General features: G+C 43.5%; 5 protein-coding genes across 5 annotated transcripts; 2 read left to right on the top strand and 3 right to left on the bottom strand.

Annotated features, from left to right (window-relative positions):
• Positions 1-1,057: 1,057 nt before the first annotated feature.
• MYCFIDRAFT_175773 (uncharacterized protein) lies at positions 1,058-2,119 on the bottom strand (the record flags this gene model as incomplete). The annotated part of the gene is made up of 11 exons (XM_007929454.1): positions 1,058-1,132; positions 1,192-1,217; positions 1,252-1,376; positions 1,433-1,578; positions 1,612-1,663; positions 1,711-1,769; positions 1,796-1,827; positions 1,865-1,929; positions 1,959-1,972; positions 2,009-2,068; positions 2,093-2,119. 11 exons carry the CDS (start codon positions 2,117-2,119, stop codon positions 1,058-1,060), a joined length of 681 nt encoding a protein of 226 aa, XP_007927645.1.
• A 635-nt stretch (positions 2,120-2,754) lies between these two features.
• On the top strand, positions 2,755-3,288 carry MYCFIDRAFT_43022 (uncharacterized protein; the record flags this gene model as incomplete). The annotated part of the gene is made up of 1 exon (XM_007928818.1): positions 2,755-3,288. A coding segment is annotated over one exon (534 nt), but the record flags the coding sequence as incomplete, so codon positions are not given.
• A 1,332-nt stretch (positions 3,289-4,620) lies between these two features.
• Positions 4,621-6,261, top strand: MYCFIDRAFT_175771 (uncharacterized protein; the record flags this gene model as incomplete). The annotated part of the gene is made up of 7 exons (XM_007929453.1): positions 4,621-4,641; positions 4,707-4,734; positions 4,767-4,800; positions 4,832-6,072; positions 6,100-6,135; positions 6,156-6,200; positions 6,227-6,261. 7 exons carry the CDS (start codon positions 4,621-4,623, stop codon positions 6,259-6,261), a joined length of 1,440 nt encoding a protein of 479 aa, XP_007927644.1.
• Positions 6,262-7,143: 882 nt separating this feature from the next.
• Positions 7,144-7,896, bottom strand: MYCFIDRAFT_203956 (uncharacterized protein). Its single transcript, XM_007929452.1, has one exon. The coding sequence runs from the start codon at positions 7,800-7,802 to the stop codon at positions 7,392-7,394; it is 411 nt and encodes a 136-aa protein (XP_007927643.1). The 5' UTR covers positions 7,803-7,896; the 3' UTR covers positions 7,144-7,391.
• Positions 7,897-8,479: 583 nt separating this feature from the next.
• MYCFIDRAFT_215620 (uncharacterized protein) lies at positions 8,480-10,100 on the bottom strand (the record flags this gene model as incomplete). The annotated part of the gene is made up of 1 exon (XM_007929451.1): positions 8,480-10,100. The coding sequence occupies exon 1, from the start codon at positions 9,944-9,946 to the stop codon at positions 8,480-8,482; it is 1,467 nt and encodes a 488-aa protein (XP_007927642.1). The 5' UTR covers positions 9,947-10,100.
• Between the last annotated feature and the right edge of the window lie 10,738 nt (positions 10,101-20,838).

Raw genomic sequence — 20,838 nt, 5'->3', positions numbered from 1 at the left:
TTAACTTCCGCTCGTACCTTATCGATATAATCTACTACTTTATCGCGACTCGGAGAGTTATAATTAGCGTCGAAGGTATAGAAGGCCTCGCGCTATTTAGAATAGAATCTCGCGTCTACTTTATTAGATAGCCTCCGACTCCTACTATATAAAATAGCCTTCGTAATAGCTAGGTCGCGTACCTACTTAGTTATAGTAATACTAAATAGAAGTATACGTTACTATTTACGCGGTAGGAAGTCGGCTTTATTATTAGATTAGTAAGACCTCTTATAGTCTAAATAATACTAATACTTCTTTAGATACTTCTATATACGCCGCGTTACGCTATATACTTCCCTCCGGTACTATTCCTTTCCTACTCTCGTACTAGATATAGCGTATAAATTTGCCTTTAAAGTCGGTCTTAATATACGAGAAGCTAAAGTTATCTAGATATCCTACTAGAGGTATCTTAAAAAGTCGGAATTCTAAGATTCGTAGAATTACTAGAAAAACGAAAAATGGAGAATCTAATAGGTAAAATAGATAGAAAAAACGATAATAATTCTCTTTTAATAATAGCTATTAAACTATCCGGTTTATAGATAGATTAGATTATATTAGTAGTAATACCTCTAACTATAACCCTACGATTGCTAGTTACTAGGCTACTCTAAGCGATATAGTCTCTAGTAATAATATCTCGGAAGACCTACGGAAGTACCTTCTACGCTAAACTATACGTAATTAAGCTTCTTCTAATCTTAAGAGATAGATCTATAAAGGAATAGGCCTCTAAAGGTATAGGAAATACGCTATACTAGTATCTAAGGTATTTGCTTACTTCTAGCTAGTATAAGATAAGGTCTATATAGAGGCCTTAGGTATAGATATTATTATTAATAGGCTGCTAACTATTAGTATAATACTAACGTTAGTATTAACTAATAAAGTATTATTAATAGTACCTCTAATAATTACACCTTATAGTATATAAGCGTCCCGGCCGTAGGGAGTAGTAGGGATGCTATTAGGCGATTAATGTCTTTATTACCGCTAAGGTCCACTCATCCCATTATTCTGATAATGTGAGATGATCGGCGATCTCGTCGATGGCCATGTCTGCTATGCTTGTCGGCGGAGGTATTCGCTAGCAGTTGCATGCATGCAGAGAGCTAGGGTCGTTGCTGCGGTATGCATCGTGTTGACGCTGATTGTTGACGAAGAGCGAATCGCTAACCGTATGCCGTACGAGTCGAATTCTTTCACATGCTGATGAGAGGGAGTGTTCATCATAGTTTAAATCGAAGGGCATTCTGTCTCCAAGTTGGGCGTGAGCACATATATTAGTAGACAGGGGCAAGGTCGGAGTTGGATATGCGGAGCTGTCTTCGCTCGGTCCGGCCGCCGTTAGATATCGTGCCGGGGTGCCTGTTGTCCTCCAATGCACTTCTGCAGCCATCGGTGCTCCGCGGGCTGGGCGGGTCGTGATTCTATGGTGACGCTGGTGTGAGGTTGAAGCGGCGGAGAAAAATCGTCGAGCGGAGAAATGATCGGGCCGAGACGGTCGGCAGGCGGGATCAGTTGAAATGGCAACTGGTGTAGAAGTCACTACCTAGTATTATTGACAGTGAACGTCTTACGCCGCATGCGCATACAGCGAGCCGAGCCCACACCATCTCTCACAGGGCAGGGCAGGGCAGGGCAGCATAGTCTCGACTCGAGCACGGCAGAAAGGAGCACAACGACAGCTTTGGGCGCCTACTCACGAGCACCAAGAACTGAGGCTGCACGACAACAGACAACAGACAACAGCTGGCCGCGCGCCGAGCAAAAGAGCAAGAGCTAGAGCAAGTTTGACTCAGGCCTTTGTATAGAGCACAATGAGGGAATAGAGCCGACTCTTCTGGTCTCTGAGACATTCGCCATACAAATTGCGCCTGCAGCCTGTGCCTGTGCTCAGCCTGCTCTCGCACGCTCCAGACTCTGCCTCTGCCTCTGCCTCTGCCCTCTACAGCTCCTCCACAGCCGCACATAGCAGTAGCAGTGAGCGACTAGAGCATTCGAAGCGAGGCAGAAGTGAAGTCTAGCCTCAATCAGCGCCGACCACAGAACCTGCGCAGTCGGAATCGTGCATACGCCAACGCCAACCTTTGACCGACCCTGCGCAACATGCAACAACCCGCGCCGAATCGCAAACGACCTGCCCCAGGCGCAAGCGCATCGCCCTTAGCCATGTCTACCAACAATGCCTTCAACTCCCACCTGCCAGAGAACCAGGACTTCTCCAATTTTGACTTCTCAAACGCCTTCAACACTGATCACACCTTTGCCGATCCTTCCTTCTCCGACCCGAATGCCTTTTCTACAAACCTAAACTCGAACCAGCCGCAGGCGTACGGCAGTAATCTGGCTCCGGCCCCGTCGACACATCTGGTGAGGAGGACTAAGAATCAGCAATTGGCACCACAGAACGGGCAAGACGCGTGGGACGGTGGGAACTACAGCGCGGGAAACATGGGCGGTAATCCGGAAGAAGAGACGGAGCAGGACCTGGAATCCAAGGTCGCTCTTGCCAAACGGGACGCGCAGGGAAAGAGGAAGCAGATTCCGCCGTTTGTGCAGAAACTCAGCAGGTGAGAGGCGTCGAGTGTCGAGATACTTCTGCCCGCACGACATACTGACTGAAGATACAGCTTTCTCGACAGCAGTCACACTGACCTGATTCGCTGGTCCGACGATGGCCGCTCATTCATAGTTTTAGACGAAGACGAGTTCGCCCGCACATTGATCCCAGAATTATTCAAGCACAACAATTATGCCTCCTTCGTTCGACAGCTCAACATGTACGGCTTCCACAAGACAGTCAACATTACTGATGGCTCACTTCGGCAATCCGAGAAAGCTCGCAAAGGTGTGAAGCCGCCTAGCATGTATTCGCATCCATACTTCCGCAAGAATCGACCCGACCTTCTTTGGCTGATCCAGAAGCCCACCGGAAAGTCAAGTGCGAAGCGAAGACGAGATGGAACTGTGAAAGGCGAAGCTTACGATAGCGATGAGGAGAGACAATTCTCACCTGCTCCCGATGGCAGGCCTCCGGGAGAGCTTGGATCAGCTGGTGTTCAAGGCCTTGCACAATTGCCGCGAAATGAGCTCGCTGCTGTACGGCAAGAGCTGAAGAAGGTGCAGCAACAGCAGAATCTCATATCGAGGATGATCGGCCAGCTGAAGGAGCAGAACGAGCAGTTCTATCGACAGGCGACTGCCTTCCAGCAACTTCACGATCGACACGAGAACAGTATCAACGCCATTCTAACATTCCTCGCGACTTTCTACAATAGGAGTCTAGAAGGCCACTCGGGGCAGAATGTTCTCAACATGTTCGGCAACCAAAGCCAAAACACCTCCCCGCAGCAAGGAAGTGTGGTTGAAGAGTTCAATGAGTCGATGCAGGATGCGAACAATCAGCAAGTCCAGCGCTACAAGAAGCCGCAACTGCTTCTCGGTGCCCCCAACGCATATCCACAGATGGGCGGGGCGGTGACTGAGCCAAACTCGGCCAGACAGTCTGTGAGTCCTCCTGAAGGCAACTCGCCGCCTCTCAAGAGAGACAGTAGCGCAAGTGTCCCGCCTCAAAGTGTCACGAGTGCCACCGCTCGAGCGACCCAGAGCCCTGCAATCAAAGACGACGCGTCGACACCGAACCTCCTCAACACTGTTCCCGACAACGAAGAAATAGTAAGCTTTATCAACAACATGAATGCGAGTAATGCCGCAAACGACAGCACGCCCGCTTACGACCTCTCATCGCTCCCCAATTTCTCCGGCAATGGTGGTGGCTTGACACAAAAGCAGAGCAAGCAGATGCTTGATCGTATCATGCAGGAGAATGGTGGTCTTCCGAACAGCAACAACGCTCTCGCATCGCCAAACCAGCCTCGACAAGACATTGGAGGAATGCTCAACAGCATCAGAGACAACCATGCCGAGATCGAGCGCCTCACGGAGTTGCAAAAAGACCAAGAAAATGAGCTCGGTCGGCTACATGACAGAATCGCAAGCGCTTCTCAGTCTCCCGGTGTCTACGACTTCGACTTGTCTAACATCGGCAATCCAGGTGACCACGACATTGACGGCTTCTTCGACAGCAACGACTACTTTGGTGACAGTAGCAATTACGACTTTGCCGCAGCAGCTAACGCGACTAATCCCGAGAACATGAATTTTGACGACCTTGCCCCAGTCGGCGATACTGGCGACGACATGTTCCCCGGCGCTCCCGATCCTGATCACTTGGCTGCACCAATAGGTACGGGGACTGTAGAGAGTCTAAGCAGCCAGTCAACAAGTCCTGCACATACCACTTTGGAAGATGAACATGATCCTGGCACCCCAAAGAAGAAGCGCAGAACTTCTTGATCCTTGGATGCGATATCACGATGACACGAATCTGCTTACCTTTGCCGCGAAATTTTCGCTAGCACGAATGCGCCGAAGAGACGATTTGTGAAAGAGAAAGGGTTAACATGTCGCAGAAGTGAGATACAGCTGAGGATATTCTAGAAGCTAACTCAATCAGTATCCAGGCATGCAATAGCATTGCTATGACCCAATGATAGTCTGTTCTCTTTCAACATGCTTGCACCTTCCATCTCCGTGGCTCTCGTTCCGTTGACTTCGTCTTCTGCATTATAGGAATACAATCGCCATTGTGGTTTGAGACCCCTTTGTTGCTCACGAACGCTGCTCGTGCTGAAAATCACTTTCGACACTGGACAAAGTCTTCATCTCTCGCTACTCAAAGGCTTTGTTCTGGTGACAGGGCGTTCTGCAAAGGATATTTCAGTGTCGACTGCGCCGCCACTTTCTGGCACAAAAGACACATACAGCACGAACTCACATCTATCAAGATGCAGGACAACATTCTAGTAGATTATTCGTGCACTCATTTTGCCGTCCTACCGGCTGATGTTTCTCTGGAGAACTACGACTGGCTCTTCAACGATCTTCATTCCGCCGCAGAGAAAGACTTGATATCTCTCCGCATCACATCTCACCTAGCTCTACCCCAGGCCTGCCCAAACCCTGCCTGTCAGCACTTTCGTCTTAAGCCATGGACTGAGCTCATCAGAACAGCTGAGAGCGAAATAAATGCAGCGCTGAGCGAGACCAGGAAAGCATACATGCGCTACGGCCACGCCTATCATTTAGAGCTGAACCCGCGCAGCAGGGTCAGGTGCCTAAGAGACCCGGACTGCGCGCTGGCGCACAAGCAGTTCACTCTGGAAACAAGATCCCTCCACAGCGATCCTTTCTTCATGGCGTGGCGAGCCCTATACTCGGGCTACAACAAGATCAAAGTCGTGATTCAAAATCCCTACAATCTACTCTCATTCTCAAACGCCGAGAGAATAGCCAAGATCATCAACGATTGTCGTTTTGAGATTAGCAAGATCGAGTACCTGCTAAATCAGCTCTATGCCGGTATTAACATCTTCCGAAGTGAGCTCACATCTCTCCAAAACAACATGGCTAAGCGCAAGAATATAGTCATTGCAGATGGATTGCCGGTGGTGTCTCCTGCCGACAAAGCGAAACTCAAGTGCTGTTTAGCGCGCACACTCGACAATTTGAATACAAACGATGGGATAATCAGCGTATCTATGCCTCTTGACGAGTCAACGGGCAAGACAACTGGTCTTGCATTCATTGAATTTTGGACATCGAAGCAGGCTACCATTTTCGCAGATGTCGCCATGGCTGTTGGTGGCACACGGCTATACGAAAAGCACCGGGTGACCTTTGCAGAGCTCACAGACGTCTCGCGCTTCGACAAGCTCGAGATCGATGAATTTCGCGATACAGATATGATCTCATCCAGCAGTCAAGGAGCCATTGACGAGATGAGAATGCACATGAGGCAGAAATCTATGGAAGAACTGTCCTATGAAGACGAACATGCTGACTATGCCAAACTGGGCGGATCAGCTTTGCAGGAGTGTCTTGCTAAGAACAAGAGAGCTCGTTTGCTGCGTTATCGCATGAACCACTGGGGCAAAAAGCTCATCGACGAGGCTGATGTCCACGGTGACACGAGACACATGAGGCACGCAGTTTTCGGTAATGCCATGTACAAGAATTGGTTGAAGCGTGTAGAGGGCTTTGCTGAGCTAGCACCTTGATATCTCTGGCACACAGGCAGGTATTCAGGCACAGTGGCGAGCAGATTGGCAGAATCGAGCTAATATCTTGCGCACAGGTCGATTGCATTCATAGCTCAAATAAAGAACTTCGCGGCGATGCCCATCATCTATTCGTCGCAAACCAATTTGATGTTAGTCTTGTCCATCGATCCGTCATTTTCATACTCATCCAAGAAGCACCGTTCCTCTGCTCCCGAGTCTGCTGTCGACAGAGGTGTAAGCATACCAGTACTGCTCCAATCTTCGCCGACAAACTCTTCGAGGGTGCCAGGTAGTCTGAGTAAAGCCCGGACTCAAAAAAACATGGCTCCACACACGCAATAACTTCTCTCGAGCGTTCGCACCCTGGATTTTCACTATCTCGCATCAAAAGTCGCGGCAGACCAAGAATTCCCGGAACTCCCATGGCAATCCGCAAATTCATCAACAAATCTTACAACAATCTCAGGACACAAAGTCCTGCAATATCCATAGCCTTCAACTTTCATTGCCGACTGGAAATGATCCACGTGTCATGTCCTTTTCCAGGCCCGTTTCTCCGTCCAAGCTTGCGATACCCGTGCCAATGTCTCGTATATGGATGAGATAGCATCCTATGCTGGCCAGCGTGCTGGTTTGCAGGTTGTGTGAGTATTTCGGCGCTTGAGGTTGAGAAGGCTGCTGCAGAGCCTGATTTGAAATATCTTGGCTATATTCTCCGAACCAAAATTTCGGCATAGGGCAGCGATTGAGCTGTCTGCGCAGACTTTTCTCACAAACATCCCGAACCCTCATCTTTCTCTGTATCCTGTCTCGGCTCAGCAGCTATTAACGATGCTGGAGGTTCCAGTAGATAGTCCGCGGTCAAGTTGGAGCTTGCTTAAGTGATTCATCTCGAAAACGACCGAGATTGACTGCGAGGCAACATTCAAAGGCAAACTTTCAAGTATTTGGGAGAGTAGAAATACAAAATTTTGAGTTGAGAAAACCTTTGGACTTAACAGCCTACACTCATAGAGCGAGATATTGCTCTGGGGCCTCAAAATGACCAAGCTTGCTATTGAGATGAGATTTTCGAAAAAACTCCAGACCGCTGACAAGCACGACCAAGACATCTCGACTGCTTAGCCGTCCAAAATCGGTGATCGGAGGAGTCGACCGTAGCATACTCATTAACGTCTTCCGACGACAATGATGACTTCGCCGTTTTCTTGCAAGACTGGCTTACAGCCTTCGACTTATGTTCTCGTTGCGAAGCATTCTCGCTTCTCTTCTTGCCTGAGTCGCTTCATTCTCCGCCTGAGATTTCGCCTGTCTCGCCTGAGCCAGCTCATTCTTTAGTCGAACTACGTCCTGCTTGGCTAGAGCGACTTCCACGTTGGCTCGAATGACCTGTTCCTCCTTTCCGACGTCCTCAGTTGGAGAGCTTTCTGCCCGAGCTCGCTTCTGTACAAGCCAATCGATTGCTTGTCCGTAAGAAGGCACGACCTGACACGCCACGCCATATAACAGCGGAACGCCGCAGCAAGCCAACAATAGTCCGCCTACAGCGGCTGCAGCTTCTAAAAATCTCAGCATGAATGGTCCTCTTCCGCCAGACTGACTGTCGAGGGCCATCGTGGCAGTGGCAGCCATCGAGACGGCATTTATGAATTTGTATCCATGTTCCTGACAAAAGCATTTGAGATCGTCATGCGTTCCGCGATGAGTGTATCTGCCGTCTGGGATCCAGACATATTTCTGAGGTGGCCAGATGTGTCGAGAAAGCGTGCCGAAAGTTTTGTAGACGAAATAGACAGTGCCGAATTCCAAAAAAGCTGCGGGTGTATCACTGCAGAATTTGGCGATGATCTTAGTGATGGAGATTGTCGTGGCCATTGTTATTGTTGTAGCTCCCGAGTCATTTGGCAAAGGTCGCCGGTCCTGCAAAGGCTCAGATGTGGAAGAATTCTACGCAAGAGGACGATAGCAAGTGTCTTGTCAAAGGCTGTGGGCCAAGTAAAGTGATGCTGACCACCAGGAATTCGCCAGCACTATGGTTGGTCCACAGCCTTGTCACTCTTCTGGAACTCGTCAACACGGTATATAATGAGCTTCTAGTCTACCATAGATTCGCGACTGAAGAATGAGGGTGTTTGGTACGTACTACGCACGGTATACATATATATATATATATTCATGCGCGAGCAATGATTGTCATCTATACAGCCATGCCCTCTCTATACAGCTGTCCATAGCGAGATGTGGATGCGGGTATCATGCAAGTTCCAAGCTGAGTCTCGCAACGCCTTTATTCCTCATGCATAGAATACTCAAGATCTTGTTGCACCGCTCACAAGATCGATGCAGCTCTGCAAATTGCACTGCATCTCCTCCATCTGGGTTCTAAGGTGGCGATTTTCGTTTCGTAATCGCTCAACGGTGGTCCAAGCAGTCAATGTACTGTCATTGTGGTTGATAGCGGAATATGCGGTAGACTGCTGGCTCATGCGACTGTCTCTCGAGCTCGCGTACCGGACCTGCGGCTGACTTTGGTGATCTAGTGTCACAACAAGCCTTTGCTGCTGCTGCTGCTGCTGCTGCTGCTGCTGATACTGTGCTGGGATTGTGTGGTCGATGTTGGAGCTGAACAGGCTCGAAGTGTCGGCATCAGACTCGAAACCGGAGTCACTAGCATTGCCACCAGAATTGCGTTTCCGTCTGTGAGGCATTTCGTCGACGTCGGTGTCGAATTCTGTCTCCGCAGTTTCGCGGCGAACTAGCCGGATGGTCTTGGCCTGTTCTTGTGCTTCTTGAAGCTTGACCTTCTCTTGGGATAGCTGGATGAGAAGTTCCTCATTCACCTGTCGCTGCTCTTCTGCTTTGCGTCCTATGTCTTCCAGCTGCATCTTCAGGTGATGGGAACGTGTTCTCGCCTCGTCCACTTCCTCCTTCTGAGCATCGACCTCAGGTTGAATGCTGGCAATGTAGTCAAGCTTCTCTTTGTAAGCGGCTTGCAATCGTTGAAGCAGATCCGTCGCGTTTCGGAGCAGATCGTTGAAGGCGTGGGGTGAAAGAGGATCTGCGGGACCGTGTGGGAAGAGGCATGCATGGATGTTGAGGTTGAGCATCTCATCTTCTACCTTGGCTGCGGCCGGCGCAGGCGCAGGTGCAGGTAAGGTGGGCTTTCGCGTAAACCAAGACGTCTTTCGGTTGGCAGCAGTCACGGGCGGTGTCGTTGGCGTTGGAGTCGGCGTCTTTGCTGTCGAATGTCTGCGCACGCGACCATCGATGGGTCGTTCGGTGAAGTTGCCTGGCTGGTATTCCATGACGAAGTCTGTCCCCTCCTTTTCTTTGGTAGGCGAAGTCGGAACACCGAGTTGCACTGGCGCCGACTCTCCGTTAAAGAGATCACCAAAGATCTTACTTTGCGGTCGTGGTTTTGGCAGCGATTCCTGCTTTTCGGGTGACGTGATTGTGTTCGTGTTTAATTTTGGAACATAGGCGGCCCAGGATCTTGCCCTGCCGTGAAGAATGGAAGCAGATCGTTGTATGGCTGCTGCAGTTGGCTGTGCATTCGACAGGGAGGGGAGGAGCCTTGAGCCAAGGCCTTCGCGAACAGGGGACGTTCGAGTGCGGTCGCGGTCGTGGAGTGGTATGTCTTCGAAGGGGGGGTTGTTGAAGCGAACAGTGGGTGTTGGATGGAGGTTGCCTTCAGCGCCGTGGTATGCAGTGGAGGAGGGAGGATGGGCTCCTCCTTGGAAGGGGTCGTGGTGAGGATATGGCATTGGTGCGCGCATGCCGGTGTCAGGCGGAGCCAGGTGTGGGAGCAGGGCCAAGGCCAGGGTGTTGCAAGGGATGTCTCAAACGGTGAAGCCAAGCCCTTCGCTTGGGTGTGTTGATGCCAATGTCGACCAGAAATCACAGGAGCAAAGGTGCGGTGTGTGACAAGAGGTGGAAAGGGGCGAGGGCGAGGGCGATGTGATATGTAGACGCTTGCAGTATGAATGAGTAGTGCGAGGCGAGGCGAGGCTGGGACGGGAGGCTGCACTGCACGCTGGAGCCAGCCACACGCCAGCCCTACGCGTTTCACGTTTCACACCTGAAAAGACACTCTCGGAGGTAGGGGTGCCAGGTTGTTAATCACGACTAACGTTAGCAACGTTGCTAACACTATTAAAAACGTTGATATAGTCGACTAAGTAGTTAGAACCTAAGGCTAAAGGCCGCTAACTAGAGGTAGAAGGTTATATATATACGACTAGTACTATAGACTAGAGATACTATATAGACTACTTCTTACTATAGAACAAGACACTATATAGAACAATTCTTACTATAGAATAGACTGCTTTATAAGCTTAACTAATCGGCCGCTAGAGCGCTTATCTAAGCGCTTCTACGCTAGTATAGTTACTATAGATCTCTAGATATTACTAGCTATTAGTATCTTATAGGAGCGACTAGCTAAATAGTAAGTAGTTAACTAGAGGGTCGTACCTACTAGAAGCCTAGCTATTAGTAGGCTTAAAGAATTATAGGTACTATAATAGCTAACTTCTAGTTAGTATTAGAAGCACTTTAAACTTTAAAGAGCGCTTTATAGTTAGCTAGCTTATCTTCGAAGTCGTTATCTTATTCTTAGTAAGCGGCTAGACCGTATAGATTAAGTAGCTATTTAGGGTTAGATATATAGAGATAGCGAGGGTTACTTACTAGTAGATAGTAGTCGTTTATAAAAGCTTTTTCGAAGGCTAATAATACGTCTAATTCCGCCTTCCTAATCTCCTTCTTAGTTACTAACTATCGCTACTATATCTCTCCTATTTAGCTTATCGTTACCTTCTTACTATCTCTTCTATAGGTCTTCTATATAAGGCACGGCTATTTATATAGATATAGGTATAGTCGTTAGTATAAGTAGCGGATAGCTTCGAGCGATAGTCGTTCTATATAAAGTTTATAGCGCTAAAGGCTCGCTTAGAAGGTACTAAATTAGTAGGTATTCTATATAGGCGGAGGGTAATCTCTATAATAAGAGGTACTTAACTAGTAAGGAAGTCCTAATAAGTAGTAATATTACCGCGCTTACGATACTAACTAAGCTCGTTATTACTAATAGTAAAGAAGCGTTATATAGAGTCTTAAAGTTTAATAAATTCGTCCTTAAATTAGAGATAGCGCTCGTATATAGAAGGATTGCTCTCTTTATAGCTAAAATAGCCCTTTAAGAAGATAGAGCGGTATTCTTCTTCGCGGTCGCTAAAGTCTCGAAGAATACTAATTTAGTAATAAATAGCGAGAATACTTATTACGAGGAAGCAACGCGTACGTAGATACTAGATATAAGACTTAATAGGTTCGATAAGGAGCTAATTCTATCTACGTAAATCTAAGTAGTTTTATACGGTACGCTAAGCGCTAAGTAGTAGCCTATAGGTTAGTATCGTATAGGCCGAACGCCTAAGGCTAGTATCGTTTATCTAGGGCGTAGCTCTTTACAATACTACCTAGTAGATAGGTTAAGTCTGTTTATTAAACTAGAGGTTAAAGAGCGATAGTAAGTCCTTTTTATAAAGTAGGCGCGCCTACTATATTAAACGTAGACCCCGTAGTAGTTCGGGTTAGTTTAGTTTAGTTTACTAGTAGTAAGCCGCAATTCTAGTTTAGTTTAGATTGGTTTGCTAAGTAACTATAGGAGTAGCAGGTTCGAACTATAGAATTTATCGGTTTCTAAGAAGTATAGGAATGTATACGTAACTTAAAGCAAGCCCTTTATAAGACCCGGTAGTATAGCCGGTAGCGTAGCCGGCATTTTTACTCCTTAGTACTAGAAGAATTTTCGAAGACTTTAATTCCGTAGTAGTTATAGGAAGGTACTTATATTACCCTAAATCTATAGACAATTAGGTAAGGATACTAACTAATTAAGTATATATATCTATATATAAGCTATTATAGTATAGTTTAGCAACTATACTCCTTAGGTATAAATTTTATCCTTTCGCTCCCTATTTAAATCCCTAACTACTTAGTTAAATATCTTTATCTAGATCTAGGTCGAACTTATTAATTTCCCTTAAAGCTCTCTTTAAGAAGTTCCGATACTTTCCTACTAAACTATTCTCTAATATTAAGTACTAGAATAGCTCCTCCCTTAGTATCGGTAATAATTCGGTATAGTATATAAAAGAGCTATAAAGCAGCTCTATACTACGTTCTACTAGTTACTCGCTATACTAAGTCTAAATTCTAGATCGTTCCTTAGAACTCTTAGTTATTTAGTAGATATAAAGGGTAGGGTAGGAAGTAAATTCGTATTATATAAGGAGGTAGAGGCTACTATTAAGGAGTCCTTTAACTTATAAAAGATAGTAAAAGATATAGAGGCTACTATAGGTCTAGGTACCTAGTTAAGTTTCTAGTAGGTAGAGTATATTAGTAGTAATACCTCTAACTATAACCCTACGATTACTAGTTACTAGGCTACTCTAAGCGATATAGGTTCTAGTAATAATATCTCGGAAGACCTACGGAAGTACCTTCTACGCTAAATTATACGTAATTAAGCTCCTTCTAATCTTAAGAGGTAGATCTATAAATAAATAAGCCTTAGAAGGTATAGGAAACACGCTATACTAGCATCTAAGGTATTTGCTTACTTCTAGCTAGTATAAGATAAGATCTATATAGAGGCCTTAGGTAGAGATATTATTATTAGTAGGTTACTAACTATTAGTATAGTACTAGCCTTGCTATTAGCTAATAAAGTGTTATTAATAGTACCCCTACTCGGAGGTTAGCCTATGTTTATAATACTCCCCGCCTACTATTATAATTTCCGCTAATCTTTACTTATATATAACGCAATCCTAATATAGAAGATTAGCCGGAGTTATAAACTAAGCTAAAAATAGATATTAAGCATAGCCGTTATAGCTTATTATTATACTAGGAAACGCCTCGTCTAGTAATAACCTTACCTTAGTATAAATCGTACTATCGCTAACTCCCTAATCTTATTAGTAGATAAAGCGATAAGACAACTATCTATACTACGGCTACTAGGCACCTTACGTAGTAGATTTCTAGCCGCTTACTATATATAACTTATAAGAAGCCGCGAATAGCGCTATTTTAGTAGCGGGAAGTAAATAATTAAAATAACGGCTTATAAGAGCTTACGTAGGCAATTTAGTAGCGTTTCTTAGTAGGCTGCTTAGTAATTAACCTCGGCACTAAGAGGTAGCTAGAGTCGTAGACCTTACTATAATTAGTATTATAGATTAGATATTATTGCTATCCTATACTATAGAAGAATACGACTCTAACGGCTTCTTAACTAATAAGGATACTACTATCGCTATCTATAGTAGAATACTAGCAATAACTATACCTATTTTAGCTTCCGAGGTCGATAATCTACTAGATCTAGCTATTCGCCGAGAGGGCGAGACTAAGCGCGAATACTAGTATATATAGGCTCGTAGTAATAGACTATATAAAGAGCTACGCTAGTATCTAAGAGACAAGTAGTAGTTACTAGAAACGTACCCTAACGCTAACTTCGAGGGTAACTTCCGCTTTAGTAAGTAATAAATAATCGAATTAGCCGAGTTACTAGATATTAAGTCGATCGAGTTACCTAAGCGTATACGTTATAATCTAGTAATAGTACTATATATCGTTTGCGGAAGGCTTAGTAATCTAGGTTATTAACGCAACCTAAGCTAGATATTTAGTCGTAGTAGTAGCTAGATTAGGCGTATATTTAATGCCGCGTATCCTTAACTAGTAAGGCGTTAGAAAGAGCGATTAGTATAGAACTTTAACCGGTTAAGTAAAGCCTAACTATAGCAAATAGCTATTATAGTTACTAGATTAATCGATATAGAATATATCTTCGGATATATCGATAGTATTCTATAGAAGTGCTATAAACCAACCTATAACTAGCGGCCGTTCTATAATAGAGATAAGCACTTCTATAGACTTAAATATTAAGGCATCGTCCTTCTAGATAGTATAATATTGCTATATAGTCTAGTACCTAGCTCCTACGGCGATATAACGTTAATACTAGAGAGTAGATTTAATAAGGTCTAGAAGTCGTATTTCGAGCCGCCTAGATAGCTATATCGACCCTTTAAAGAGCAGGTATTCTTATATAGTAATTAAGTATATAATATCGCTAATAGGGTTATAGGAAGCTAGAAGACTATAAATAGCGAGTTTCGTAATACCGACGAGGCTACGGCTATAAAGGAAATAAGTACTATCCGCTAGTTAGTTAAGCTCTATTTATAATAATAGTAAGGGTCTTAATAGTAACGAAGCGGTTATCGTTACCTATAGAGCCTAAATACTAGACTAGATAGTATTAATTTAACGTACTATCTTTAGCTTAACGTCTCTTACTACGGCGCTTATTACGGCAGATTAGTCGCTTATATCTCTCGTATAGCTAGTAGGACTTAGTATATTCGGCGCCTCGCTAGTAGCGCTAATAATAGAGACACTTAAAGACTCTAATAGCGAGCTAATTCTACGTCTAAAGCTACGGCCCTTAGCGAGTATTCTTAGAGTATTAGGTATAGGCGATAGTACCTCCTTTAGTATAGCTCCTTATATCTATAATCTACGCTAGAGCCGTTTAGTCTCGAAGTCTAAACAACGACGCTTAGTAAGCTAAGTAGTATTACTATCGACCGTAGATAGTATTAATAAGTCGATAACTTCTACTCGTTAAATAGGTATTATTAAAATAGCTAGATTTAATACTACTAGAGCCGCTACTAGAGCCGTTACTACTAGAGCTAGAGCCTAACTACTATTACTACTCTAAGAGAGTGTCGATAGTATAGTATTATATATATTCTTAGTAGGACTATTAAATGCCTTTTATTCCTTCGTATTTAATATCTTCTCGCGCTATACTTTATCTAGTCGAAATAGTATCTCTATAGCCTTATTAAGAAGCTAATCTTAAAGGATATCTATAACGATAACTCTAGGAGCTCCGTTAAGAGGCCTTCTAGTAACTACTTGGCGCTTAACTATTATACGATAAGCCCTTACTAGATCGCTAATAAGAGGCTTATTAGTTAGCTAAGTAGTAGTAATAATAGACTTAAAGCTAGTATTCTAGTTACGCACTTTGCTAGTTACTCGCTTATAAGCTATAGTAGCGCTAACCTTAGTAAGATTAAGCTTACTAGCCGCCGAGATATAGCTATTACTATTAAGTCGAGTATTGCTATATTCCTTAGCAAAAGTAGTAGTAATAAGGTCGTCTTAAAAAGGACCTGTATTAACTAAAGTTTAACTATTAGTCTAACTATTAATTCGAGTACTATTTAGTATAGAAATAGGCTCCTTAATTAGCGTAGATAATAGCGTAGAAATAGGCTACTAGATAGGCTCTTCGACTAATATAGAAACGATTAGTATATTTACTTTATAGACCTAATTAGCTACTAAGCGATAGATTATTAGACTATTAAGTAAGATAGTTAGACCACACAGCGTAGGTTAACTGTAGTGGTCGTAGAATATAGCTAGTAGCGTATAGAAGGAAGGACCTAAGCGAGTATGTGGATCGCTCTACGAGAAGCTGTAGTTTAGATTAAGAAGTATAGTAATAGATAGAAGGGTAGGTCTTAGGGTAACAGGAACGGCTACAATACTAAGAAGCTTTAAATAGGAGGGATTTACTAATAAAACTAAGCTTCTAAGTACTTTACGTATTCTCGGAAGCCCTAATATATACCTCTCTTAAGGTATAAACTTAGTTCTAATTATAATCGCTCCCTACTAAGGTCTTTATAGCTATTCCTATAACGGCTCTTAAAGTAATTACATATAGGCCCCTAGACTTATATAACCTCTAGTAGCTATATAGCGACCTTCGCCTATTTCTTACTAAACTCTCTATCTTTATATATATAAGGGATATATAGTAGCTAGTAGGAGATAGCTACTATACTAGAAGACTAAATTTAATCGAAGGCGGAGACATAGTTTAAGCTATTTAGCTAAGAATTTAGTATACTCCTTTACTTAACTACTAACGGCCTAGCGTAGGGTCTAATTAGCGTATTTTCGATTATATAAGCGTATACGGTTAACTACACGAGCTCGTATAGTTACCCGTACTTTCTTACTTAATCCTTTATATACGGATACCTATACCGAGTTTATTTATATACTAGTGTACTAGCGCGAGCTACTTCCGCGTATACGGAGCGCAACTACTAATTTAAACCTACTACGCAAGGTACCTACTAGGGACCTTTAGAAGCTACTAATTTGTAGGGGTCTCTCGAGGTCGGCGAATAAGGTAGATACGAGGGTTACTACCGTATCCTTCGAAGGCTAGTTTTCTACCCCTACGAGTTATTAACTCGTAGGCCTAGACCGTGCTTTTGAACGGAGTCGTTTAAAAGCATATAATACGCTATATTCACAACTCGTATAGGTAGTAATCCTGCCTTAACTAGAAGTAGAAGGAGGTAGAAGGGGGCTTAAACCCTGTCCGGCTTAGCTTATTAAATTGGCTTCTTAGTACTACCGAATAAGCTATATACTATAACCGGCGACGGTGAGGTAGAAAGTAGCTATTAGGTCTTCGAAATAGTGCGAGAGGGTACTAGCTTATATATATAAAGGTCTAGGTATATAGCCGTTAGTATAATTAGCAATAGGGGCTAGTAAATAGAACCTAAATTCGAGGATTAATTAAGGATTGATTATAGTATATCGTCTATAGGATAAGAGGCGTCTATAGAAGTAGTATAAGTCTTAGTTTGTTAGTATAACTACTATTGTTCTCGATTATAGCTACTATAGACACCCCCTCTTATCCCTCTCGTATTATCGACCTTAGCTCCGGCTCTTTAATACTAGCATTTACTATACTAGTCTATCTACCGTAGGCACCGCCTATACCTATCCGCGTAGCTCTTTAAGGTAACCCTCTTTATATAGATGTCTCCTTATTCTTGCTAGCGCTACGGTATTTAATCGGAAGTCTATTACCTATAATCTAGTTAGCTAAGCGGCTACTATATAGCCGCTCTATATCCGTAGCGAGCTTGTTAACTAATTCAAACTATAGCGATAGCGATAGCAGTGTTGCTACTAATTAGACACTAAATTCAACTCTACCTAGGCTAGTCGTTATTAGAGGTATAGATACCTCCTTAACGGCTTACTTTTAGCGGCAATCGGAGCGATAATAACAGGTTATAGTCTAACAACCTATACTAGATTTAAGCGACTCTTAGTCTTCTACTAAAGGTATAGAAGAAAGTGTAGAATACGACTATAATCGAGTTAATAGCGATAGTAAGATTTCCGACGACTTCGCCTTACTAATTATTAAGCACTTCGAGGCTAACTCTAGCTATTATATAGAAGGACGAATAAGAGATATAATAAAGCGCTATTAGAAGTAGTATAACGACAATCGACCTACTAGACAACGTACTATCCGAGGCATAGACGGCCTTATTCGTAGGTAGATTGCAAAGCGTATTCTCGAGTATAGAGTCTTTCTTACTACCTCTAGTATTATTGTTAACGACTCCGAGTTTAAACAGATCCTTAATCGCTTTAAGGACACTATATTATACAATAATAAGAAGCTCCGTAATAAGCTACTTACTACTAAGGAGTTGCGTACTTACGAGACTCCGGCTTAGTAGGTCTAAGATAATATACTCCGTATTATATCGTAGCGGCTTTAGGATCTAGTAGCTATTATAAGTCTATCGTTACCGCGCCTAGTTATTATAGCCCTATTACCTTCGACTCTATTACTAAATCCAGCTCTTTCTAATGCTACTAATATACCTCCTACTACGATACTATATTTGACGCGCCGTCGGCTGTATATTAATAGTAAGAAGCAGCTAAATAAGGAGAGGTCGTTAAGTCGAGTATTAGAGCTATTTCGAGAGGCAATTACTATACTAGCAAACTAGCTAAGAACTGTCTATTCTAAGCTAACGAATAACTACTATTTAATCCGCCGAATAGACGATATCGATAACCGCTCTAAGAAGCGTATAAAGCTAATATACGCGTCTATAGTACGTCAATTTAATAAGCTAAGAGCGCTTCTTATCGGCCGTATTAGATACGTACCTCTCGTTCCTTCGCAGTTGTCGCAAGTTACTAACTTTAGCTTAGATTTAGACGATAACCTCGTTACTAACGTTCTTACGCCGATAGGAGACGGTAACGATAGCTACGATAGCGATAGAACTGTCTCGTAGGTATTAGAAGCGTTAGACATTAGAAATTAATAGCCGCTAGTACGTAGATATTCGCGTAACCGAGGTATTAGACTTAATAGAGGAGTATTAAATCGGGTATATTGTATATAGCCCTCGGAGTAATCTTTAGTTCTATAATTAGTAAGGAACTTAGTTAGGAGGCGAATTCTTTAGTATAGTTAGTACTACTTTCGATACGATTAGTTATAATGCTAGTTACTAGGCTTGAATTTCGACTGTTTCTAGAAATTTGTGCACTCCCCGCTATTCTCTATCGTTGTCTACTACTAAGATATCGAGAAGCAATTTATATAGCTCTACCTATACTAAAACGGCTATCCGAAGCTCTTCCGTATCTACTCCGAAGATTAACGAAAGAACTAAGAAGAGTTAGATATAATCCGATTACTAATCTATAACTACCCTTTACTATTCTTTATTACTATCGTTAACAACTATATCCCCTATATCTTCTACGTTACTTCCGATATCTAATCTATTACCGGAAGGGTTTATATATATTAGGTCCGGCACTACCGTATCTACTAGCGGTATAGGTAGCAGCTTAGTACCTAAATAATCCCTAATATCCGGGCACCTAAGACCGTAGTACGCGGCGACCTTGTTTCTACGATAATAGGATAGGTGTTACGGTTACTCGCGACAGATCGTTAAGTGACTTCTTATTACGTGCAAGCCGAGGCTTCTTTAGAGAGGCTAATATAAGCGGGAGGTAGAGACAGAATAATTGGTACAAAGGTAATTCCAATTAGTAAGTAGGTAATATAAAGTATCGTTCAAGCCCTGCAGTGCTTGTCCTAATCGAGCGGAGCGACGGCGTAGAGCCCGAGAACAATATTAGATTTACGCCTATTACTACGGTCTATGTAGCTACAGTATTAGTAGCTTCATCGCCACCGCTACGAGTCGCTGCATTACTCAAATGCCTTATTACTATCGTCCTATGTCTGCGCTAAAGCTAAGTCCTCCTCCTAATAGCGACGCAATCTATCGTTAAACGCCTATTAACGCGCCTGTTCTTCTATAATAGCAATCTGAATCCGAGTCTCCTTATTAATATTATCCCTAACGTCTATCTCACTGCCTTGCTCTTACTACGTACCTTGCTCTTACTATGTACCTTGCTCTTGCTATATGCCTTACTCTTGCTGAGTATCCTGTTCGCTGTCTACAATATTACTACCGCGAAGAAGCGGCGCTTGCTAAGACTATTAAGCTTAACGATTAGCCTAAACGTTGCGCTAGAAGGTCTCATTATTAAGGAATTCGCTAGCGATATGTCGATTGCCGAGTCGATCTTAGTCGGTCCGCTCTATAGCTTTAATACCGCGAGGACCCTCGTAAATAAGTTTATTGCGGGCCTCTATATTCCGGAGAGTATTAGTAAACGCGGTGCCCTTAAGGCGGCGGCTATAGACCTCTATAAACCTGCGAGATAGTTTACTAAATCGTACGAACCGTCCGGGTACTATTAGAGTCGGCAAAGTGCGCTTAAGGAATAGAATAGAAGCAACTAGAAGCACGGCTTTATCGGACAACTAGCCGCGAGATTCCATTTTAGCAATCTTAAGCAGGTTAGCATTAAGCTGTGCCTCTTCTTGTTGCTAGCGCTAACGACGAGCTTCCTCCTAATCCTATTCGCGTACGCGCTATTGCTAAAGGCGGGTTTCTTGCTAAGCTTGCACGGTCTATAGATTACGCCTAGTAGTATTAGGGTCTAGGTGCGGTAGATCTAATAAAAGTACACTACTAGGCGGTACCGTACGCTGCTTCTTGCGACGGATATAGTCCGTATAGCGGTCGATATGTGATTTATATAGCTTGCCTTTGAATCGGTTATAGTTAAAAGGTTCGTCGAAAAGGATATCGTTAAGACTACGAAACCGAGAGTATACGACGTATGTTAATGTAGGCGTAAAGTCCTTCTTAGAGATATCGAGGACACCCTTATCGAGAGTTATACCTTATGCCTTATAGATAGTAATAGCGTAGGCGATAGTTAACGGAAACTAAGTACGAGTGTATTAGCTATCGGAACGGTCGTTATGCTTCTACTTACGGCGAGATAGCACGATCGGCACTACCTTAGGCGGCAAGCTATCGATCTCTTAGTTTAGTGTCGGTCCGGAATATTAATCTAACTCTACGAGTATAGCTACTAGCAGATCGTTGTCGACGACCTCTTACTCGGTGCGGGTTGCATCCTTTACCTATACAACGTTACGAATAGTACCGATTGTCCTATTAACGACGCCTTTCTATACCTAAAGGTTCTCGGTAACTAATATACGGGCATTAATATAGATCGGGAGTATCTTATATAAGTTACCGCCTGTCTTATAGTCGGCTTAGACTATATAGCGGCTAGTATGCTTAGCTTTAATAGCTTAATA

This window comes from Pseudocercospora fijiensis (assembly GCF_000340215.1).
Source record: "Pseudocercospora fijiensis CIRAD86 unplaced genomic scaffold MYCFIscaffold_5, whole genome shotgun sequence".
Classification (NCBI taxonomy): domain Eukaryota; kingdom Fungi; phylum Ascomycota; class Dothideomycetes; order Mycosphaerellales; family Mycosphaerellaceae; genus Pseudocercospora; species Pseudocercospora fijiensis.
This window is presented reverse-complemented; position numbering and strand designations above follow the sequence as displayed.

Bases quoted from the DNA above. Each gene is read 5' to 3' on its own strand.
- MYCFIDRAFT_203956 (XM_007929452.1), bottom strand. From the start codon at position 7,802: ATGGCTGCCACTGCCACGATGGCCCTCGACAGTCAGTCTGGCGGAAGA.